The sequence below is a fragment of the Rattus norvegicus genome, chromosome 5 (assembly GCF_036323735.1).
Source record: "Rattus norvegicus strain BN/NHsdMcwi chromosome 5, GRCr8, whole genome shotgun sequence".
NCBI classification, from domain to species: Eukaryota; Metazoa; Chordata; class Mammalia; order Rodentia; family Muridae; genus Rattus; species Rattus norvegicus.
Window position 1 is genome coordinate 170,726,585 of NC_086023.1, and position 23,709 is coordinate 170,750,293.

Genomic DNA, 23,709 nt, shown 5'->3' on the forward strand with positions numbered 1-23,709 from the left:
AAAAACCTTAAGTCATTTAAGTTAAGGTCTTAGGGATTGGAGAGAGTTCTGTGGTTTAAGAGCAATGGCTGCTCTTCTAGAGGAACCAGGTTCAATCCCCAGCAGCTACATAACAGCTCGCAGCTCTAATAAATTTTGTAAAATTAAGGTTTTCGTCAAGTCAAGGAGTTTTTGATGTTTTAAAAAAACAAAGTTTTAGGAAAACAAACTTTCAGAGAGATTGTGAAGACTATTCTTGTATGTATGTATGTATGTATGTATGTATGTATGTATGTATGCATGGATGCATGGATGGATGGATGGATGCATGGATGGATGGATGGATGCATGGATGGATGCATGGATGGATGCATGGATGGATGCATGGATGGATATATGGATGGCACGCATGTGTACACAAAGAGATATGTATGTTTGCATATGTGTAGGCACGTGCACGCACGCGGGCGTGTGTGTGTGTGTGTGTGTGTGTGTGTGCAGGTGTGCAGGCCCGAGGTTGGCACTGAGTGTCTTCCATCATTCTCTACGTTAATGCGTGAGGTGGTCTCTCACTTGAACCCAGAGCTCACAGGTTCAGCTAATCTAGGTGGCCAGAGGACTCCATGTCTTACTAACAAAGCACTGGGATTATAGGCGGGGAGCCACCATGCCTACCAGCCTTTACTTGAGTACTGGGGATCCAAACTCAGGTCCCCACACTAGCATGGCAGATGCTTGACCACTGAACCATCTCCCAACCCTCAGGGCTATTTTGGGGTGGGGGTGGGGGTTGGCACACTGTAGAAGTTACCCGAACAAGCACCAGAGGGTGCCAAAGAATTTGATCCTTCCTGGAATCCCATCCAACGTAGCCATTCATGTCCTGTGGTTTTAACGCCAAAGCTGCTTCTTGCCTCCATTTCTGTCCAAGTTCAGGTCTCGCTGGCCCAGACCAGCCCTGTGCTTCCCTCCTTCCATCTCTGCGTCCTGAACACCGGAACCACCATGCTTGGCTCAACCATGCTTGGCTCAACCATGCTTGGCTCAGCGGCCGTTCATTGCTTTCCTCCTTTCCCTTCATGTTTTGTCGGGGGTTGGAGAGTCTTTCCGACTGGCTCCATTGGTACTCCTTTTGTGCGGTTCAATGGCTGTCATGCCTGTCACGTGGTTCCCTCACTTCTTTTTTGAGACAGTGTCTCATGTATCCTTAAACTATGTAGAGAGGCTGGCCTTGAACTTCTGACCCTCCCATGTCTATCTCCTGGGCGGTCCTGGGTCTCCCCAGTGACCTCACTTCCCACACCTCATTCGCATCCAAGTCTTTCCTGTGGCTGCCACTTGTCCGGTGAAGCCTGTGGCACATCTGTAAGCTTTCCTCCTCTACTGAAAGACTCTTCAGCTTAGTGACCTCAGCCGTTGCACTGGCAGCCACTGCTAATATTGGACGCGCCCCAGTCTGCTCCTCTTGACCATTTGGGGTTCCCTCTTGGGTTGTTTGTTTGTTTGTTTATATAGGCTTGTTTATTTGTTTTTAGGTAGGGCCTCACTATGTAGCCCGAAACTCATGGAGATCCACCTACCTGCCTCTACCTCCCAAGTGCTGGGATTGGAGGTGTAGCTGCCATACCTAGCAAGGTTTCAGATGTTTAAGTGTCATGTAGCCCAGGTGGCTGGCCTTAAATTCACTATATAACTAAGGGTGGCCTTAAATTCCTGAATTTTCCTGCCTCTTCGTCCTACATGCCAGATATAGTTTGTGTGGTGCTGGGAATGAGACCCAGGGCTTAGAACATACGCTAGGCAAACAGTCTACCAACTGAGCTACACCCTGACCCCTGGGCTTCCTTCCTGATTGTCCACAATATTTATCTGCTTCACTGGGGGTCTGGAAGTGGGGGTTCTCTGTTCTCCTGCGCCTGCGGCCATCACCACAAACTCCCTGAAGGCTGTGTGAGCTAGGATCACAGGTCAGAGCTTACACCGTCTGCATCAGGCTCCCGAGGAACCCCGATTCTTCACACACGCACCCATTACGCTGTCGACCGAAGCCCGCTTGTGATCTACGGGCCTTGCAGCAGGGCCTCCCTTCCTGTGTCCTAGCTTGGTCAGTCTTCTGTGGAAAGAAGGGGGCTCTTTTGTGCTCTGTGTCTTCACAGAGTAGCCTCAGAGGTCTGTGCACCCCATCGAGGTGGGTGCTGAGTCTGCAGATACTTTTCCCTCCTGGTCACCAATCCTCTCCCTGGACTCTGTGACTCTGTGAGATCCAAGGTCCAGCGTCTCACCCTCAGGCTCTGCCCTTGAGATAGCCACACCCCTATGAGGCAGCAGAGGCTTAAGGATTCTACCCCTTCCCTTGACCCCCTACTTTTCATTCCAGATCTGAGGAGTCAACTTTCTTACCCCGGAGCACAGATTTCCCCCCCCCCCCTGAAATGTTTCCCTCGGTAGCCCTATAAGATTGGGGTGAAGGGGTAGGCTCCTCAAGAACAGAGTCCACATTGCTATCATAGCTGAGTCAGCTCAGGTTTGTAACATCCCTGTGTGTGGAGCGAATGGCCTTCTGCATTGCCTAGCCCTAAGGAGCACCCATTACTGGGAGCACCGTCAGCGCTGACTATACCAGAAACCACGCATATACCACCATAGTCCCTCCTCCTCGCAGGTCTGTGTGTGGGGAATATCAATACCACGCACCAGGTCTGAAGATGTCCAGGCTCAACTCACTGTTGTGAGTCACGTCCACCTTAAAGCTGGGACAGAGAGGCGGAGTCCGGATACCCTTTGATCTCAAGGTTTATTCATTAGAATGATAAGCATCAGTTCACAGCACACGTGCGCTCTCTCTCTCTCTCTCTCTCTCGCACACACACACACACACACACACACACACACACACACACACACACACAGAGGCAAATAGCAGAGAGGCTCCTAGGCAAGACCCACTACTACGGGGACAAGCATCAATCCACAGTATACACACAGGGCGCTTGACTCAGAAACAAATAGCAGAGGGGCTCCCAGGCAAGGCTGGAAATCTGTTGTCTATCAGTGTGTCTCAGGCAGCGGCTCCTTCCTCTGGATCCTCTAATCACAATGCAGCCAGGGTGTCGGTCGGTCGGTTGGTCGGTTATCCTCTGGTCAGAGAACCAGACAGCATGACGGTCTTCACAGTCCCAGAATCAAGGTTTCTCTCTGCTTGTCCTCTGTGAGCCTCTGCTTTTATTGATGACACGGGGCGGTCACTCTCTGGTATTACATCATTGTCTATGACTTCATCCTCATCTGCTACGCACAGAGCTGGCTCCTCCACCTCTCACCTACTCCCCAGGCAGCTGACAGGAGCTAGCTTGCTTCTCACTGTAACATCCAACTCAGTCTTCCTCTAATCTCTTATCATGCTCTCTGCACTTGCTCTTTCCCAAACCTCTGTCCAGGTCCTGAAGACTCACTCCCGTGCTTAGCAATGTCCCTCCCCATATGTGGTGGAGGGACAGGGTCAAGGGGTAGCCTTGAGCCTTCAGCAGACATTAAGAGTACAGAAGTTGAGGGAGGTGAAGGTTGCCGCTAGGGAAGCCCCCGCCTGCAAGGACCCAATTTTCCTAAATTAGCCTTCTGCAAAAGCAGCCTTCTGTAGGCATGTCCTGGAAAGACAGGCAGAGCCTGGGTAGTTCAGAAAGGACATGAAAATTGGAACAGCAAGCCAGGGGGAACCTTCCCTGTCCCACTCAAGCCTAGCAGGAAGTATGAGGAGAAGGAAGAGGAGAAAGGGGAGAGAGAAGAGAGGTTGAATAGACACGGTCCCCCTGCCTCTGTTCCCTGGGGTCGGTGAACACTATAGCCCTGAGCGCTGACATGCAGTAGTCCCCGAGGCTCTCAGGGTGACCGTGGGGCTGAGCGCTGTGTTTCTCTCCAGGGAAGCAGCTGCCCCTCTTAAATAGCCTGCTGCACGTCTCCCGGCATGAGAGGACGGTTGTAAAACGAGGTAGCCTTTACCTTCCCTGCCAGGCAGCCCTGAGGAGGTGGGCTTGGCATCTGGACCTGCCATGGGTGGGGTACTGTGGATGGGCGGGGAGCACATGAGAGATGGGGAAGAGAGGACACTGACAGGGACGCCGGTCTCCAGTGCTTGCTGTATGTAGGATGTCTGGGGACAGCTGGGGACAGCTGGGCACCACCCATGAGGCTGGCTTGATACCACCTATGGGTGTACTGACTGGATAGGGCAGGATAACATAGTACCTTAGAGCTGGTGGGACAGCAAAGTGGCAGGGCATGAGCAACCTCAGCCCTGAGGGTCCTGGGCCCCGGTAGGGGTCCACAGAGGAAGAGAATTTAAAGGGGATCCCAGGTCACTGCAGCAATGCTGTGCTTCAGACCTATCCTGGAGGTATCAAAGGAGGGTGGGGACAGAGGCCTGCCCCATCTACCCCGCCACGCCCACCCAGCGAGTGCCTCACCCAGGCCTGCACCCCACCCACTGAAGCCTGTGTACCATATCCTCTGATTCTGCACACCTCACACTCTCTCCCTTCCATCCCCCCAGTCCTCAGAGATTCATCGCAGAAGAGTGACATCTGTACTACCCCAAGCTGCGTGATAGCAGGTGAGCTCCTCCCCTGGGGTGGCCACAAGGCTATTCGGGGGCTGCCTGAAGCCAAGTTGAGATTTTTGTCTTAAATTTGGATGCTACGGACAGCCAGCCCTCTGCCGGAGGCAAAAACAGATAAAATTCTGTGGGGAGTACAGAGACAACACAGAATGTGGTTTTATCTGGCGTGGATCCTGGAGTCCCACAGTGATGCTTTCTATGAAATCCCTAGCTGCAGGAGACCAACATAAAACAGCTGGGCAGGATTCTAGGGGTTCCCAGGCAGAGCATTATGCATGTAAGCTTAGGCCCCTGTCACCAACATACTCCAAATTCTGGGAAGCAGCTGTCTCATCTGATAAGTAAGAAACCTCAAGGACATGGAATGAGAAGCCACTGAGACTACAAGAGGCAGAAGGGCTATGGAGACATCCAGGAGCCTGGGACAAGTTTAGAGGGCAAGGTCACCAGCTGGGGCCTTCCTTGGAGCAGAAACCATATTCCATTATCGGGTCCTCAGGTGGGAGAGGAGACAGGAGGGTTTGAGTGGTTTATTAGTGGCAGCCCTAGCCCTTGAAGCCACTTGGGCAATTCCTCCCACGTTTCTAGACTCCCCCACGGCTCGGGGAGAGTGACTAACTCGATCAAGAACAGGTCAGTAGCAGTCAGCAAGCTGATAGTAGATATCAGTCCCCAAAGGGGTGCCGCCGTCTCTCAGACTCAAACGCAGTGTCAAGATGTCCTCCGCAATTCAGTCTCCTCTCCTCCCTCCACCCCCTTGGAGTAAACAGCTGCCAGAATCCTCCAGAACATGGACCAGTCAAAGAAACCCTGCGACAACTTCTATCAGTATGCTTGCGGAGGCTGGCTACGGCACCATGTGATCCCCGAGACCAACTCCAGATACAGCGTCTTTGACATCCTTCGGGATGAGCTGGAGGTCATCCTCAAAGGTGAAGAGTAGCCACCACCAGAGGGCAGGGAACCTTGGGTGGGTTCCTGGCCAACATCTCGGAGAGCAGGGCCAACGGAAAAATCACCGCTCATGAGCTGAACTAGGTCATCACCGTGGTGACGAAGTCCCTTGTCTGTCAGAGCGGTGGGAGTCCTGGGATGCTTAACCCAGCCGGAAGGGAACAAGGGTGACAGGAGACACGAGTTGTTGACCTGGGCCCTCAACCTCTGTTCTGCTTTCTCTCTGCCCACAGGGGTGCTGGAGGATTCCTCTGTCCAGCACCGCCCAGCTGTGGAGAAGGCCAAGACACTGTACCGCTCCTGCATGAACCAGAGTGAGTATACCCACACCCTGCTAGGGCCCAGTCAGCTCCAGCACCAGGGCACACGCTGAACACCATGAGGTGGGAGTGGGCGCCCTGCAGGGCACATTCAAAGCGTCTGTGTGCTGTGCCTTGCCTGGCCTGGCTTGTTACCAGCTGCCCTGTGTATTGGGCTTTGAAACCCCAGCCTGTGGTTACACTGCCTGAGGTCATCACTAGAGATCTGAGATTTGAGTCCAGGGTTCCACCAATGGGAGTCAGTGGGACCGTGGTTTTATGAGGTCATCTCTGTTGGAACCCCTACCTGGCATGTCCAGGGATACCTTATGTCCCCAAATCATGTGGCCAATGCCTACCAGATGTGGAAAACTCTCTGGATTCTCATCTTTACTAAATTTCCAACCTGAGAGGCTGGGTTCCCAAGTCAGACAGCAGCTGAACCCTGATCCTGTTCCTCTGCTTCTAGCCCACTAACCACCGTAGCAGTCCATCAGCTACACAGAACCCTGATCCGTTTGTCCCAAGCAGCCGGGACCTTCAGATTTGGCTACCGGTTTCTCTAATTTTGTCCCTTCTTCCAAATCAAGCTGAAACAGAAAACCAGATAGGCCATCGTCCTGCCCCACCTCTCTCCCACTCACGGCATCTTGAGGCTAGTACCCTTCATCGAAGCCATGTGGCTCCTCCTTTTCAGCCAAATCTTTGTCCCTTCCCTGTGTCCCCTCAGCCTCTGCCACATGCCTTGACGGTGGATAGCAGCTCCTTCTTGTTGCCAGCTCTGAAGTGCTGCTCCTGTGATCTGAGAGTGTCTGTGGTGACTTCTGGAGGTGCCCTGTGTGCTTAGTCTTTGCCTGGAGTTCTCCCAGGTTTCCTGTCAGAAAAGCACTTCCTTAGAAGGACCCTCCTTAGCCTAGGTCTTTAGACTGCCAGTGTGCTGCAGACACAGGTCACATAACTCCTGTGCAACCCTCTGTCCCTCGGTCTCCCTCCTGGCCATGACTCCTTTCCTAGGTTTGCTCACCAACTGCCACCTACCAACCTTGTTGACCCCAGGGAAGTGCGCACTTCGCCAGCAACCTCTGAACTAAAGCTGAGCCCTATGGGGCGGGCATGCTCTGGGCCTGTGTCAGGGCACCTGAGCAGCAGAGCCTGAGGAGCAAACACAGTCTCCTCCCCTTCCCAGGTGTGATAGAGAAGAGAGACTCTGAGCCCCTGCTGAACGTCTTAGATATGATAGGAGGTTGGCCTGTAGCCATGGACAAGTGGAATGAGACCATGGGTAAGTATAGGCCTGTCCGCAGACGTTGGGGAGAGGTCTATTCAACCCCAAAGCTGTCCGCAAGCTAACCCCCAAGTGCTCTGCTCCTTCCAGAGCCAACTTAGGCTCCACACTGGGGGGAAGGTCTGGGACGAGTGCTCACTGTGGCTGGCTCCCTGAAGTTCTGCACAGGGGCATCCCTCCTGGTGTTCTAGACACCAGTCTTCTTATCCCTCTGTTCGTCCCATAGACGGCGTCTCCCACCCACACATGGCCATTCCCTCAGAACCTATTTCCCCATGAACCACGTGGAGAACAGTCCCTCAGTCCCCAAAGTTTTACAGTGAGTTCTTTCCCTGAGCCAGGCAGGATTTCCTACGCGCCCCTCCCCCCAGAATGCTCTGTCCTTAGGAACGCAGTTCCCTGTCTGGAGATGGCCTAGCTGGTCTCCAGCACAGGTGCTAACTCCTCAGGCCCCAAGTGGGAACTGGAGCGGCAGTTGGCTGTGTTGAACTCGCAGTTCAACAGGCGCGTCCTCATCGACCTCTTCATCTGGAATGATGACCAGAACTCCAGCCGGCACGTCATCTACGTATGCAGTACCCTCGGGGAGTGGAGGGTGGAGAACAGGGTCAGCAGGGTCCTCGTGCCTAACTCTGGACCCTTTGAAGCAGAGCAGGGAGATGGACCAGGATGGTGGCTGGGGAAATCTCTGAGCTCGATGCATGTGTCCCCTGCCCACTGCTTAGTCTGCAATGTGAATTGCGCTGAGCAGAGAGGCTGGCCCTGTGCTTAGCCTGTTTCTTACCCATTGTGAGGGTTTTGGCACTTGGGCAGGAAGACTGTAGAAGCCATAGCAGGAAGGTCAGGGAATCATACTTCGGGTAGGCTGTGTGACTTGAGTCCTTCCTGTGGGTGACCTATGTCCTGTCCAGCCCCTCTCTTACCTCCTTGAATGTCCCAACCTTCAACCCCCTCTCTGTGTCAGGGAAAGGCTTGGGTTCGGAAGCATCTGCCTTCCACAGGGAGCCCGTGTTCTGCCAGGCATAGTCCTGGGGGAGGGGACTCAGCCAGGCTGCTGGGATTCCCCACACTGCCAGGAGTCACACCCTTTGTGTTTCCAGATAGACCAGCCCACCTTGGGCATGCCCTCCCGGGAGTACTATTTCAAGGAAGACAGCCACCGGGTAAGCAGGAAGCCTTGAGGGCTCAGATACAGATGTGCACACGTCACATGCCTTGTGCCCACCGGGACTCAGCACTCCTGTTTGTCCACTAGCCTTGCTTCCCAAACCAGCCTCTGTAAAGCACTTGCGGGAATGTGGCTAGACACTAAGTTCTGGGGACAAAAATATGGACACCCAATTTCTGCACTTGTGTAGGTCCCGAGGTGAGGGAGCTCATCCAGACGGGCAATCCACTGCAGGCAGATTCTGTAATCTCCTATGCAGGATGATGTCCACTATCTGGGAAGCCCAGAACTCAGCCTAGGGTAGGCAGAGGCCCCAAGCCTGCTATGTAGAGTCTGCTTCTGTATCTGTGGAGAGAAGTCAACTATTAAGTAGCCTGGGGTAGAAGGGAGAGCTGGGAGGGACGACAGGGATAACAAGGACATCTGTCCAGGAATGGGGTAAGGAATGGGCAGGAGGCAGGAGCACCCAACACTGCAGGGCTGTAAGTGCTCATGGGCATCAAGCTGCTGGGACCTAACAGATGGTTGGGACCAGAAAGAAGGATGGTGGTCAGAGAAGGGGACTAGGAGGAGGTCGCAGGATACAGACAGTTGGAACCACAGCCACCTATCTGGCAACTGGCAGTGCTAAACATTAGGGGAGAGGGCAGAGCTTCCACTAGAGTGAGGGAAGCCCCTGCGAGAACAGGCATGAGGGCGTCCAGGGGAATAGACAAGCATCTTGAAGAGGCAATACCCCCACACCATGGCCGCCGAAACATGGCTGGGGCCACCTCGGCCTGGCACTGATGGCTCAGAACTCGCTGAGCTCCTGCGGAGGCCAATCCGGTACTGTGCATCTCTGAAAAACCGTCCTCACCCACAGAGGCCCGGGCATGGGTCATCCGGTGAAAAGGAAAAGGGATCACAGTTTTGGTCCTGAGCTGTCTGGCATAGCCAGAGCATGTGACTTCATTCCAAGTTTGGGGAGCAGGCCCCCCAGACCACAGACTACAGAACACAAAGGCTATCGTGCAGGCTTGTCCCTCGAGTGGGATCTGGGTGGCAGTGACAGCTGGGTGTGCTGTGGACAGTTCCCATGCTCCCTTCTATGCTATCTTTGCTGGAGCCTGTTGGGAAGGCTAGAAGGGCGAGCTTCCAGGGACCACTCCGTGTCTCACCCCACACCACCCCCACCCTGCTCCCCACCCACCACCCCCAGAGTGCTCCATGGTGGCCCAGGTGGCCAAAGCCACCCAGCTCCATCCATTGTCCTTTGGCCCAGGTACGGGAAGCCTACCTGCAGTTCATGACATCAGTGGCCACTATGCTGAGGAGAGACCTGAACCTGCCCGGGGAGACCGATTTGGTGCAGGAGGAAATGGCACAGGTGCTGCATCTGGAGACACATCTGGCCAACGTGAGGCAGGGCCGTGCTGGGAGGCTCGGGCTAGGTGCTGTGTACCACACTGTGTGACCCCTGCGCCCCACACAGGCCACGGTCCCCCAGGAGAAAAGGCATGATGTCACCGCCCTGTATCACCGAATGGGCCTGGAGGAGCTGCAGGAAAGGTTTGGTCTGAAGGTGAGACCGGGGCACCCACCCACCGTCCCAGCCCCAACCCATCTGGTTACTCATCCCTCAGATAGCTGGCTCTCATGGGGTAATATGGCTGGCACTGAGGCAGAAAGTACCTTTAAATGAGCACAGGAGGGGTTGGCGATTTAGCTCAGTGGTAGAGCGCTTGCCTAGGAAGCGCAAGGCCCTGGGTTCGGTCCCCAGCTCCGAAAAAAAGAACCAAAAAAAAAAAAAAAATGAGCACAGGAGGGGGAAAAAAATCCCAGCAGGATTAATCTTTATTTCCCTGAGACAGGCCTTCTCTCCAAGGCAGGATACTGCTGCTCTAAAGGGCCAAGCCAGAGAGGGCAGGGCTAGGACAGGGTTCAGGTCAGAAGTGAGTGATTGGACCTTCAGCCACTCCCTACTGACCAGAGCGTAGGGAGAAGCACTTGGATCTATATCTCTCTGCCGGAGGACAGGACAGGAGAAGCCTGAGAGAGCCCTAGGCCCAACCCATCACACCCAGAGATTCACATCCCATGTCCCTGGATTTGAAGGTCATGGCTATAGACAGCTCAGGAATTAAAAATCCTGCACTTTGAGAGGGCCAGCGTTCAGTCTCCAGCACCCATGCCAGGCAACTCACAACCACCTGTAACTCCAGCTCCAGGGATCCGATGTTCTCTTCTTATTTCCATGGGCACCCACGGAGACCCACAGATACACAAGCACACCACACACACATAGGAACAATTAAAATCTTCAATTAAGCACTAAATCCAAGCCAGGCATGGTGGCCCACGCCTTTGATCCTGGCACCCAGGAGAGAGAGGCAGGTGAAATTCCAGGACAACCAGGGCCACACAGAGAAGTCCTGTCTCGAAAAAACACAAAACACACACACACACACACACACACACACACACACACACCCCAAAGCCACCAAAGCCAATCTGATTAGAGACCGTGTCTCAAAATTCTTTTTTCCCCAAAGTCGTTAAAGTTACACCATTAAACTCCGCACTGTGAAATACTTACTAAGAGCAAAGATGGCCGTGGGGCTGCGAGAGTTTAGTAGTGTAGCTCTTCCCTAGCATGTATGACGTTCTGTGTCCAGTTCTCAGCATGAACACTAAAAAAATGTTGAAACAAAAATATCCCGGGGCTGGGGATTTAGCTCAGTGGTAGAGCGCTTACCTAGGAAGCGCAAGGCCCTGGGTTCGGTCCCCAGCTCCGAAAAAAAGAACCAAAAAAAAAAAAAATATCCCGCTTACGTAGCAGGTAAGACTATCATATTTTCTACTTGGACCATTTTTGCTTAGTCACGCTTGCTCAGCATTTCTCCCCACCCCACCCCCAACTGCACTTAATTTTTCAAACATTCTGCATAGACACTGGATGGTTTCACAGCCCACAGGCTCTGGAGAAATGTCACCTTTGGTCCTGATTCCTATTGGCGGTCCTTCCTCACCTGTTCCCCAAACTTCAGGAACTGGGTTTCCTAGATGCATGGGCTGCCCGCCCCTTTCTTCCTCCCCACCTCTCTACAGGGGTTTAACTGGACTCTCTTCATACAAAACGTGCTGTCTTCTGTGCAAGTTGAGCTGCTCCCGAATGAGGAGGTGGTGGTCTATGGCATCCCCTACCTGGAGAATCTTGAGGAGATCATTGACGTCTTCCCAGCACAGTGAGCCCAGGGGTAGTTTCCAGAGGGCCGCAGCATCTTTGTCCCTGCCCCACAACCACACACACACACACACACACACACACACACACACACACACAAATCCCCTGCTTTCCTGCTTTCGGGAGAAGACCCCATCAAGCACTTTCCCTCTGAGGAACACAGAGGTTCAATTCTGGCATCCACAGTGCTTCACCCTAGTGATGAGTCCCATCAAGCAAGAGGGACAAGCGGGTTAATCTTTGGAGAACTGAGAACCGTGTGTGGTGTGGATCCTGACGGCTAACCCATGTCCCCTCCCTGGGCAGACAGCCACTGACCTGTCTCATTTAACCTCTGCTTCCTCTAGGACCTTGCAAAACTACCTGGTGTGGCGCCTGGTGCTAGATCGCATCGGCAGCCTGAGCCAGAGATTCAAAGAAGCGCGTGTGGACTACCGCAAGGTGAGTACATCCTGGAGAGGAAGCTCCTGCCCCGGGCAAGCCCTCCAACATCCGTTTGAGCCCATGAAGCTAAGGGCCACGCACTGTCATCACTTGGGGTCTGAGACAGGAACATGGTAGAAAAGGGCCCTTGCACTACTGGGGTAGTCAACGGCCAGTAGTCAACATCCAGCAGTCAACAGAACAGAAGCCTTAGGCTGTCAAAACCAAGTGTGATCAGAGGAGGGACCAGGAAGTCTAGGACAAGAGGTCCAGGGGTAAACAGCCGGTAGAGAGACTAGAAAGGACAAGTGACTGGATGAGAGAAACGGCCATGAGGCTTCCTTATGGGCAGGACACCCACAATTCAAGAAGAAGTCATGGGATGCAGAGTTCTCTATGGCCTGGCTTAGGCCCAGGGACCAAGCGTGAATGGGAACACCACCATGTACTTTTGCCTCTCTGGGGACAGAGAGAAAGGCAGTCCTATAGCCACTACAGTAAGGAGAACCAGAATCTAGAATCTAGCCAAAGCTGTGTGTTTCCAAGCATCTATTCCAGAGTCAATGCTATCCCACGCTTTGGGAAAAGTTCAAGCAGACCACAGAGTCCAGGGTGAGTGAGAGCAGAGCCTGAGTAGTTTTTTTTTCAGAGTAAAGACAAGTCCCCTCAAAACAGCACAATGGCCTTCTCATGTCCAGGGGGGGCATCCCGTCTTAGTGGTCCCATGTCCCCCTCTGGGTACCCTGGGGCCAGTGGTGGAAGAGATCTACCTGCTTCACAAGCTCGGGGCCCCCTACCTGACCTGGGGAGGTTAGACGTTAGCACATGGGAATGAGTGAGTGGGCCAGCAAGTGAATAAAGAAACACACACCAGGCGCTGTACGGTACAACCATGGAGGAAGTACGCTGGCGGGAGTGTGTCAGCTATGTCAACAGCAACATGGAGAGTGCCGTGGGCTCCCTCTACATCAAGCGGGCCTTCTCCAAGGACAGCAAGAGCATAGTGCGTATCTTTGGCTCCAAACGGGCACTGTGGAAGCTCTCAGACTCACCCTGGGTCAGCCAACTTGGCAAAAATACCAGTCCCCATCATCATCGCCCCACCTGGTGACTCTCATGCATGGCCAGTCAACTCCTATTCTCTCCCCAAATTTAGTGACTCCTAAAGGATTGCACATTAATACCAGTGCTCACAAAGAACAGAGGGAGGCCAAGAGACCCACCTCCAGCCCTGAACCCCATTAGGACCCTGGGAAAGGCACAGGCTCTGTGGGTTCTGAGCTTGGTGTAGGAAAGCTTCCAAAAAGCTGGTGACGCTACAACCCTTAGCCAGAATGGTCACCCACATTAATGTCACGCTCTTGTGGGAAGTCAGGGCCCGGGCGGCACTGACTTCATCCTAAAGGTGTCCTAGACCTAGCCCGGAGTGCTAATCACACCCTCTAGGACATGAGGACACACGTTCCCCCCAGGTCAGTGAGCTTATCGAGAAGATACGGTCCGTGTTTGTGGATAACCTGGACGAGTTGAACTGGATGGATGAGGAATCCAAGAAAAAGGCCCAGGAAAAGGTGGGCAAGCCACAACCAGTGTGACATCCCCAGAGGAGTTCCTGCGGTCAGGACCCCCTCCCTGCCCTAGTGGGAGGGAAGCTGGAACAGGTGCCACACCTGGGTAGTCCCCAGGAAGCAGAAGGGGGCTCTGTGGTCTGAGGCGAGGACCTCTCCAAGTTCCTCTGGGGCCAGTGACAAACCAGTCTCTTGACTCCCAAGCAGAGGGAGCCGCTGGTTTCTCTTTGCACTGGCTAATTGTCTGGTTCTGCACACTGGTGGAGGGAACTTTGTCTATTTGCACCTTGCTGATACAGCAGGAAACAGGGCCAGCCTGTGGGGCTGGGGGAATCTCCCACAGTGGATGATTCTAGCAGCCCTTCCTCTGCCCAGGCCTTGAATATCCGGGAACAGATCGGCTACCCTGACTACATTTTGGAAGACAATAACAGACACCTGGATGAGGAATACTCCAGTGTGTGTACCTTTGGAGCTCTGCCTGCCCCCTGTTCCCTGTTCCAAGACACCCCCCTGGGGAGGACCTCCATGTAAGGTGTCCTCCTGCTCTCTTAATTCATTCAGCTACACTCCTACGCCCTGGCTCTAACCTCACCCTGTTTACAGATGGGGAAACTGAGGCCCAGAGAAACCAAGCTTTCTGAAAATCACATAAATGTTCAGAGTCCGGGTACCCTCCCCACGTACCTCCTCCAGGAGTCCGAGGGACACTCGCCCAGCTGACCTGTGTGTCTTGAGACACTTCCCCAACCCTCAGCCCCTCCTCTAATATTCTCTAGGACTCAGCCTGAGTGCCAGCCACACGAAACTCTTTTCTTCTCATAGCTGACTTTCTCAGAGGACCTGTATTTTGAGAACGGGCTTCAGAACCTCAAGAACAATGCCCAAAGGAGCCTCAAGAAACTTCGGGAAAAGGTGGACCAGAATCTGTGAGTAGAGCGGCTACATGAACTAGTCTGGGACGCAGGACTTAACTATTGTCTAGGGGTGGCCACATGAAGTCTGTCCTAATGCTGGCTGAAGAGGACACTAGAGCTAAATCCTCCTCCTCCCCAGCGTCCTCTGCTTTGGGGGCCTCAGAGAGGAACCAGACCTTGGGATTGGCTTAGGATGCCACGGTAGTAGTTGGGCACTCTGCCACAGACCTCTTCAGGGCAGGATCTGGTCAGCCAGGGCAGAGGGACCACAGGGAGCATCTTAGCACATGTAGACTCCACGTGACCATTGTATTTACCACAGCTGGATCATTGGGGCTGCAGTGGTCAATGCATTCTACTCCCCAAACAGAAACCTGATCGGTAAGCCCACCTTGCCTCTCCAGTACAGCCCCTCACCCTTGCCCAGAAAACTCCTCTAACATTCTCAGAAAGGGGAATGGGTTCCAGATGATCTCATGTCACCCTGTGGTCCCCCTCAAGGATCGTAGGTCGGGAGGGACACAGGGGAAACGGCAGGGAGTACCTCTCAGAAGGCAGCAGCAGGTGGGAAGAAACTGGGCATGGGTCCTCAATCCAACACTCCTGTTTTGGTATCCGAGCGTTTCTTTGTCTGCCCATTGGGCAGGAGTCCTAGCTTCAGATGACAGGGCTCGTTGGAGGTGCCCACCTGAGCCTGGCACACACGGCTTCCCACTCACAGCCCATCTTTGTCACCCTACTGGTGACAGTCTTTCCAGCGGGGATCCTCCAGCCACCCTTCTTCAGCAAGGACCAACCACAGGCCTTGAATTTCGGGGGCATCGGGATGGTGATTGGACACGAGATCACACACGGCTTTGATGATAACGGTAAAGGAGCACGGGGGGTGCCCCAACCCACCCAGCAGGCCAGGATCAGTTGGACATAGGCCTGGTCTAGCCTCCATCCCTGGAGGGGCTGCCCCGTTTGACTCTTAGAGCCTGACACCATCAATGATGTCTTAGACGTTTTTCCCATGTGGTTTAACCAGGGGGGGATCATATGAGGGTAACCATGTGCTCCTCCGTGTGGGTTTGGATCAGCTGAATTTGAGACTCCTGGTCCTAACTTCAGGGGCAAGGATGGGGTGCCGTGGAAGCTCTCCTGAGCAGCCCCCCAACATGGTGCTATGTGCTGGGAACCCCTGAACTCTAGCTGCCAGAGGAAGTTCATAAACATCCAAGCACTGGGCTGACCCTGCTAGGGGGTGCAGTGGGGCAGTGAAAACAGGGCCCTGGGGACATCCGTGCACCTCCCCAAGTGCGCGGGTCCTCCGCTCCCGCGCAGGTCGGAACTTTGACAAGAATGGCAACATGCTGGACTGGTGGAGCAACTTCTCGGCCCGGCACTTCCGACAGCAGTCACAGTGTATGATTTATCAGTACAGCAACTTCTCTTGGGAACTAGCAGACAACCAGAATGTGAGCACGTCACCAGCACTGTGGTGGCTCTGCGACTGCACCCAGCCCTGGCCTGAAGGGACAAGTGGGGGGCCAAGGTCGGGTGACCTCCATCCCGTCTGTTTTTATGCAGGTGAACGGATTCAGCACCCTCGGGGAGAACATCGCCGACAACGGCGGTGTGCGGCAGGCATACAAGGTGGGCCCTGCTAGGAGAAACTGGTATAGTCCTAACTAGGCAGAGCCATGCCCAAACTGGGGCTGTGTTCCAAAAACCCTCCGTCTGAATTGGGGAGGAAGCTGTATCCCATGGCCGTATATCTGGAGTCCCCCACATTTCCCACACTTGAGCTGGTACAGGAACCATTTTTGTTTCCCAATGAGTATACGCAGTAGAGATGACATGAGTGTGGGCCCCAGCAGCCCATAATCTACAGCCTCGGGACAGAGAGCACCGGGTACCGGGATCCCACGTGGGTGGATTCCGGGTGGCAGCTCTCTGGCTGAGGGTCTCACAGAGTCCTGTCGGATAGACCTTTAGAGGGCTACAGAGGAAAGAGCTGACTTATAAACAACGGCCCTAAGCTTGGGGAGGCAGGGCACCCACCTAGGGAAGGTCCTGGAACAAGATCATTCTGCATGTGGCTCTCTGGAAGCCTGGCTGGACCCAGCCCCATTTTGGTGCCTGCAGGCTTACCTACAGTGGCTAGCTGAAGGCGGCAGAGACCAGAGACTGCCGGGACTGAACCTGACCTATGCTCAGCTTTTCTTCATTAACTATGCCCAGGTAACCTCTAGTAGGGGCCTAGTCCCTGGTCCTTACAATCACAGCTTTGGAAAGTCCACTATAAAGTACTTCTAAGGGTACCATGAGCTTGCCACACCCCCTAAACTGCCAGCAGATGCGGAGGGAGGGAAGTGACCTCTTGGCTCCCATGTTCTCATCTTACAAATAATTTAGGGAGGTAGGACTCCCTAGTGCTCTGGCCCTAAGGCCAGTGACCAGACCACCCGTGCATCTCCAGGTGTGGTGTGGGTCCTACAGGCCGGAGTTCGCCATCCAGTCCATCAAGACAGATGTCCACAGTCCTCTTAAGTACAGGCAAGTGCGCAGTCCCCCAGCTAGCAGGCATGCCCCACCTCTGCCCTGGGCCCCTCCCCACATCTCAGACCTCCTTGGACTTGCTGGTCCACAGGGTGCTGGGCTCACTACAGAACCTACCAGGCTTCTCTGAGGCGTTCCACTGCCCACGAGGCAGCCCCATGCACCCTATGAATCGATGTCGCATCTGGTAGCCAAGGCTGAGCTATGCTGCGGCCCACGCCCCGCCACCCAGAGGCTTCGTGAATGGTGTAGCCGGCATAGATGTGCAGGTTGTTGCCTGAAGGCCACTGGAGCCACCAGCCAGCCCTCCGCGCCCAGCCTAGAGGGCAGCCACCCGCCCACATCTGGGATGAGTGGTGGTGCCTGGTCCTGCGCCTTTTCCGGCCAGTGAGGGTCAGCGGCCCGGTAGGAGCAGTCAGCTGTCCCCCACCCTCTTCATAGTGTGTGGCTAAATGTCCTCGAGCTTCAGACTTGAGCTAAGTAAACGCTTCAAAGAAGGCTTTGCTTTCTACATGTTGGTTGAAGTCGGGTGGGTGGTCGGGTGGAAGGCCTGGGTAAGCTGGGGCCAGGGGGAGAATTACAGCTGCTGGGAGAAAGGTTTCAAGACCAGCCTGAGAATGCTGGTGCTGGGAACCCTGAAGAGACCAGGATGCCCCCTAGAGGCCACGACCACAGGTCAGTGGGTTAGGCTTCCGGGGCTGGACTGGATCCACATTCTGGTGACTAGTGTCAGTTTGTGGCAGGAGGAGCACCTGGAGACCTGGGGAGCACGGTGTGGAATCTGGAAGCCAGAGATGGTCTAGATTGTAAAGGGGACATCACCTGCTGTTTACAGATGATCACTGGATCGAGGGAGGGCATCAAGGTGGACCCTGGAGTCACCCTGGCTTGGATTTACAAAGTACTAATCCACCTCGAGGGAAGATTCCTTGACAGGGGGAGCCCTGAAATGGTGGGGTGTCTGGAGTCCTGCTTGGACCTCAGGACCCTAGGGACAGAGACATGTTCAGCCTAACTCAGGCTTCTCACAGGACACACCAGCCATTCAGGTCAGGGAAGGGTTCCTCAGTCTGTGCCTGCCATCTCTTTCCTGAACCCAATTAGCCTCTGGCTAATCTCCACCATAAACACAAGCAGACACCTGTGTTCCCAGTTCCCGCAACTGGGCTCCATTTGGGGGCTGGGGTCAGAGTCCTACTGCCATCCATATGTCCCAGCCTGACCCTATGTCCTCAAACAAAGTGGGCTACCACGTTAGGTCACCTTGAAAGGAGATGACATGGTTGTCCCCAGGGTCCCATAACCAAGGCCTGAAGTCTGTCCTTTAGGAAGATGACACTTGGACATTCATCCCTCCTGCCTTCAGGGAGCAACAGAACTGCAGGGGCGCACTGTGGAAGCAGTGAGACGCTCACTGCCCAGGGCCTGCACTTTAATGGCTTCATTGCTGTTCAAAGATGAACAAGGCCCAACGTCCTGGCCCAGTCCAAATGCATCCAAGGTCGCAGATGCCTCCAGGTTCTCAGAGGGCACGTGTCACCTCCCACACACCTCTTCATCACACTGTGGGGACAACAGGGGCCATCAGCCTGGTCACACTCCTCAGAGGCCAGTGGTACCCACTACCCACATATAGAAGGAGGCACCCTGGACAAGGGAAACAGTCTAACCCACCTATTACTCCCTTCCACTGGAGGAAGGGCCACACTAAGGCCTGACTGACACACCTAGGACACAGCCCAGCCTTCCTCAACCCACAGAGCTGCCCTGCTTTGCCTACCCACCAGCCTCTCTGCTGCTCCATCCTGGCCAGCCTATCCCCCTTTACGAGCAGAATCATAGAGACACATCTACATCCCAAGACTGCATAACAAAGAGAAAATTATGTAAATCCCTAGAGGCTATAGCTCAGTCCCTGGCCACGCCAAGCAGTCCCCAAGTCAGTTATATATACTTAAGCAGTGCTCCCCAAAGCCTCACCTGGGGTGGCTTGCTGGAGCAAACCTCTGCAGAGATACCCAAGGCCTGCAGGATGTTCTCCTGGGGAACGTAGTCACCCGGGGAACTCTGGATGAAGTGCAACAGGACCCTGTCGCCACCTGTAATCACAGGCAGGGAGTCAGCTGCATGTATCTTGCCTCTGTGCACCAGGAGGTGAGACTAACCCAGTAACCAAGCCCAGCAGCCCAATCCCTCACCCTGGTACCCAAGACCAGATTGGGAACTGTGAGGACATGGGCCACCAAGACAGGCAAGATGGGGCTCTATGTCCTGCCCTGACCCACCCTTGCTGACCACCAGCAGCCCTCCACTTTGCAGCAGGTCACCAGACAGGTTCCCCTGGATGCCAACAGCCTTAGCCTGTAAAGACAGGAATGGGTTATGGTCAGTCTCGTGGAGGTGGGGGAAGGAGGGCACCACAGGAATTCCCACCGCTCTCAAACCACAAACCTTGGAGGCTACATCACGAACAGGTTTTCCCAGGGCAGCTGGCAAGATGCTTAAGCTGTTGTACCTACAAAGACATTAGGGTCCCAGTTTCTGGTGGGGCATGAGTACCCACACCAGTGTCCTGCCCCACCCATTTATCTAACCCAGGGTTCAGCCAGATCAGCAACTAGCCTAACCGGGAGGATCTAGAGGAGCCCCGGGAGCCCTCAGGCTGAATACAGCTGGCCTGGGGGCCCTAGAGAGGTGGTGTGGAGTGTGGGGAATGAACTCCAAGCTGGATGTGCCCGGGGATCTTGCTTAGCTGGCACTGCCTATCATGACGGGGAGTCTGTGGCAACAGAGGACCGCAATGGGCCATGGCTAAGGAACTGAACTCCAAGGTTCCTCTTGCTTATGAAACAGCAGACTGCTGAGGACAGGCCTGGCTTGGACCAACACCCATGAGAAGTCCCCAAAGAAGGGCTGGCTGAAGCACCAGAAGTCGGTTTCCATGAGACAAACCGGACAGCAGAGCAGACGGTGGTAGCAAGAAGATGCATAAGAGAGGCCACTCTGTGCTCCTGTCCCTGCCTAGACTCATGCTCCCAAACAGAAACACTTACCTCTTGAAGCCCAGCTCCTTATAGATTTGCTTGCTCTCATCAAGGTAGAGTTCTAGAAAGGAAAGCCACGAGTTTGTAACCCCCAGGCTTCCTACATTCTGTCCTCTGTCCCCTCCACTTATTGTGTCCAGCCCCACCCACCCAAGCCAGAAGGAGCAAGGCAGGATAGAATGTCACCACTGCTTTTACGGGAAGGGCAAGAGTCACTGGGACTTTGCCATTAGGTCTGGGCGCCAGCCAGAGCACAGGCTGGAGGCAGGGCAGGGGAGATCTGCAGGTGCTGACACATGAATATATTCTTGATGGACCTGGGAACGGAGAGGTCAGCCCGGGCTCCGAGTCCGGGAAGAGTCGCACCTCCTGAGAAGTAACCACCATCCAGAAACTCCTGCAGACCCAGGGCTTCAGGCCCTATGCCCACTAGGCGCACATCGTTTTGGTCCAGGATGCCCCGGAGGTTGCTGAGGTCCTGGGCGATCCAGCGGCACACCATGCAGCCGAAGCGTCGCAGACCGGCCACCACACAAGCTTTCTCCTGCCATAGGCTCCGCAGCTCCACGGCCTGCAGAATGGATCGGTCGGGGGACATGGGTTCACCAACCCCCTATGCCCGACAGCCTCACATACCCCCGCAGCGTGCTGCTTCAAGCTTCGCAGCCGACTGGTCGTCCTCATGGTTCCTATGTGGACCATCTGCTGAACCCACGCCCAATGCGCGAACTCATAGGGCCCCTCAGCACCTCCACTCCAACCCATGTGAGTCGCCAGCGCTCTGGACCAGGTGCTAAGAGGCGTTCTCCGCCCTGAGCCAGCCAGACCTCACCTCTCCAGTAACTGCATGCTTCAAGACACACGCTCCTACGCGACCAAGGTCCAGCGTACTCATGGCCTCCTCTGTCCCCTTCTACACCGGGATCCCTACTCCCGGCCCTGGGGAGGCTCACTCGGTCCTGCGCAGCCTCTTCAGCCAGCCTATGCCCCGCCCATAATCCCGCCCCAGTCCGGGAGAGCTGCACCGCCTCCAGGGGTTCTGATCGCAGGGCTAAGCTCTTGCTAGTCCCACCCCAGACTCCGCCCTGAATATTTTAGCATACACGCACACCCTCCCTCCACAAGGACAATCACTGCAGATCCCTCTGCCTGGGTTATAGCTATTTGCATATGCATAAGTCTATTGGCCAATGGCGTAGCCGGTGAAGCTCGACAGCATTTCTGCAAGTGGTGCGCCTGCGCAGAATGCGTTTGCGTGGCTCTAGCATTTGCAGGACTCTATGCTAGCATTTGCGTGCATCGCCACTAGCATCAGGTGGGCCCTAGTAGTGCAGCAGGATGGTGGAATTAAGAGTCAGAAAGTTAAAGCGGCGAATCGAATTCACGAGTCACTAAAGTGAGGAACAGCAGGGCAGCGACACTTACAGTACTGAAAGAACAGCCTTTCCAACTCTAATTTCCCGCTTTCAAAACTCCCTTTCCCGAAATTCTATTAACTTCCTGCTTAAAGTACCATTTCCTGCCGAGTCGATGTCAGCTTTTAAACCACGGGCTCCAGTATAAAACAATCCAAAGGAGAGAAACAGAAGGTCACAGTGCTGTGTCTATAGGAAGAGGAGAGGGCTCAGGAATCCCCTTATCCAGTCCTCTGACAGATGCAGAGGCTGGGAAAGGAAGAGAGTCACCACAGAATACCCAGCTGAGGGTGAACAGCCAGGCAAGAAGCTAGGAACCATATCTCTAGGTCAAAAGGAGAAGTGAGCAGCTAGAGAGATGGCTAAGTGGTTAAGAGCACTGTCTTCCAAAAGGTTTGGTTCCCAGCCACTCTACAGTGCCTCGCAACCCTCTGCAAATCCAGCTCCAGGGCATCTGATGCTCCCTTATGGCTTCTTCAGGCACCAGGCATGCACATTGTACCCAAACATATATGCAGGCAAGAGTAGAGCTGGGGAGCTGACTCACTGAAGTTCCCAGAGCTAGGGAAGCAAATACATGAGATTCCTTGGGGCTCACTGGTCGGTCAGTGTAACTGACTCAGTGAGCTCCATGTTCAGCAATAGACCGTGTCTCAAGAAATAAGATGGAGAGGCACTGAGTAAAACACTCAACCACTGGAGTCCGAGGGCTCGCACAGGTGCACACAAACATACAAACAAACAAACAAACAAACAAAGAAAAGAAAATCGCAGGGCCAAGGGAGCTGGTTCTGTAGAGCCACTGGTTCCAACGGCACCGCCAGAAGAAATCCAGAGATGTGACTTCTTGCCTCCTGTTAAGTATTGAGGGTACAATGCAGAGGGTCCCAGGAGCATCGGAAGATATCTGCAGAAAGTGCTGCATGCTGAGCAAGAGCCAACAGGCCCTTCCCTGAGGCAACTCACTCACATATACAGAACCCACCTCATCTTCATGGAGACCGAGACAGAGTTAATATGAGGTAAGACAGGTCATCAGAAGGATAGCATCGTAGAGTCTTTGCGTTTTATAGGGTAGAGGTACCTAGCCCAAGGATATGGAACCCCAAAAACACTTGCGGCCATTTCTGTATTTCCAGAGTTCTTTCAGGAATGCAGATTTCCCATGCTTGGGAATAGGGTGGTTGCGTGTTTTTCCTCCGGTGCCTCTTTTGCCTGATATTTTAGCTTCTGCTTTTTGGTTCTTTTTTTTTTTTTTTTTTTTTTTCCGGAGCTGGGGACCGAACCCAGGGCCTTGCGCTTCCTAGGTAAGCGCTCTACCACTGAGCTAAATCCCCAGCCCCTTAGCTTCTGCTTTTATTGGTTCTTATGCTAAATACTGGCATAATCTTGACTCTCTCATATCAATGGCATGTGTGTAGTGGTTGGAATAGGTTTAGCCATCATATACTCCATGTGTTTGAATGTTTGGCCCACTGTAGCACTGTTAGGAGGTGTGGCCTTGTTGGAGTAGGTGTGGCCTTGTTGGGGGAAGTGTGTCCTTGTTGGAGTGGGTGTGGCCTTGTTGGTGTAGGTGTGGCCTTGTTGGAGTGGGTGTGGCCTTGTTGGGGGAGGTGTGGCCTTGTTGGGGTGGGTGTGGCCTTGTTGGGGTGGGTGTGGCCTTGTTGGGTAGGTATGGCCTTGTTGGGTAGGTGTGGCCTTGTTGGGTGGGTGTGGCCTTGTTGGGTAGGTATGGCCTTGTTGAAGTAAGTGTAGCTTTGTTTAGAGAGGTGTGGTCTTGTTGGAGGAAGTGTGACACTGTGGGTGTGGGCTTTGAGGTTGATTATGTTCAAGCTCTGCCCAGTGTGGAACACAGTCACCTTCACTGACTGCTGATCAAGATACACAACTTTCAGCTCCTTCTCCAGCACCATGTCTGCCAGGATGCTGCCTTGCTTCCTGCCATGATGATATGGACTAAACCTCTGAAACTGTAAGCCGGGGCCCCAACTAAATGTTTTCTTTAAAGAGTTGCCATGGTCATGTTGTCCCTTCATAACATTGTAACCCAATCTAAAACACACCTGGAACTAAACATTGAAGCAGAGAAGTGCCAACCTCAGAGGACAGCTGGGTAATCCATCAATTTATGTGGGCTTTCTTTGGATTGTGCTACACAGTGACAACCTCAAACCTCAGCTGATCACTGCAACTAAGTTTTACCTCCCTTTCCTGTGTGTGTCCAAAGGGCAGGGATCTCTACTCCTGGTACTTGCTTATTCTGAGATTCAGGTTA

The 23,709-nt window shown here is 53.9% G+C and overlaps 2 protein-coding genes across 11 annotated transcripts in view; one reads left to right on the forward strand and one right to left on the reverse strand.

Moving 5' to 3' along the window:
• Mmel1 (membrane metallo-endopeptidase-like 1) overlaps positions 1-17,474 on the forward strand; it is a 30,457-nt gene extending 12,983 nt beyond the window's left edge. For 2 of the 10 annotated variants that reach the window (XM_006239570.5, XM_039110112.2), the window contains 21 exons: positions 4,526-4,585; positions 5,362-5,523; positions 5,779-5,859; positions 7,031-7,126; positions 7,579-7,697; positions 8,230-8,292; positions 9,562-9,696; positions 9,772-9,861; positions 11,388-11,524; positions 11,871-11,964; positions 12,821-12,949; positions 13,419-13,517; positions 13,890-13,973; positions 14,340-14,443; positions 14,754-14,812; positions 15,181-15,300; positions 15,758-15,891; positions 16,004-16,069; positions 16,562-16,657; positions 16,896-16,972; positions 17,067-17,474. In XM_006239570.5, the coding sequence (XP_006239632.1) occupies positions 4,526-4,585; positions 5,362-5,523; positions 5,779-5,859; positions 7,031-7,126; positions 7,579-7,697; positions 8,230-8,292; positions 9,562-9,696; positions 9,772-9,861; positions 11,388-11,524; positions 11,871-11,964; positions 12,821-12,949; positions 13,419-13,517; positions 13,890-13,973; positions 14,340-14,443; positions 14,754-14,812; positions 15,181-15,300; positions 15,758-15,891; positions 16,004-16,069; positions 16,562-16,657; positions 16,896-16,972; positions 17,067-17,166 (2,105 nt within the window). In that variant the 3' untranslated portion in view covers positions 17,167-17,474. The other 8 variants (XM_008764360.4, NM_001107997.2, XM_006239569.5 and 5 more) reach the window with 8 other exon arrangements.
• Positions 17,475-18,368: 894 nt separating this feature from the next.
• On the reverse strand, positions 18,369-20,972 carry Prxl2b (peroxiredoxin like 2B). Its single transcript, NM_001108697.1, has 7 exons — positions 20,852-20,972; positions 20,386-20,590; positions 20,029-20,080; positions 19,427-19,490; positions 19,261-19,336; positions 18,956-19,074; positions 18,369-18,538 (listed from the first exon to the last, which is right to left on the reverse strand). Exons 1-7 carry the CDS (start codon positions 20,912-20,914, stop codon positions 18,512-18,514), a joined length of 606 nt encoding a protein of 201 aa, NP_001102167.1. The 5' UTR covers positions 20,915-20,972; the 3' UTR covers positions 18,369-18,511.
• Positions 20,973-23,709: the final 2,737 nt, after the last annotated feature.

Coding starts and splice junctions, on each gene's coding strand:
- Prxl2b (NM_001108697.1), bottom strand. CDS start 20,914: ATGAGTACGCTGGACCTTGGTCGCGTAGGAGCGTGTGTCTTGAAGCAT. Junction 20,591..20,851: donor AGCATGCAGTTACTGGAGAG/GTGAGGTCTGGC, acceptor TCCATTCTGCAG/GCCGTGGAGCTGCGGAGCCT. Junction 19,491..20,028: donor AAGGAGCTGGGCTTCAAGAG/GTAAGTGTTTCT, acceptor ATGTCTTTGTAG/GTACAACAGCTTAAGCATCT.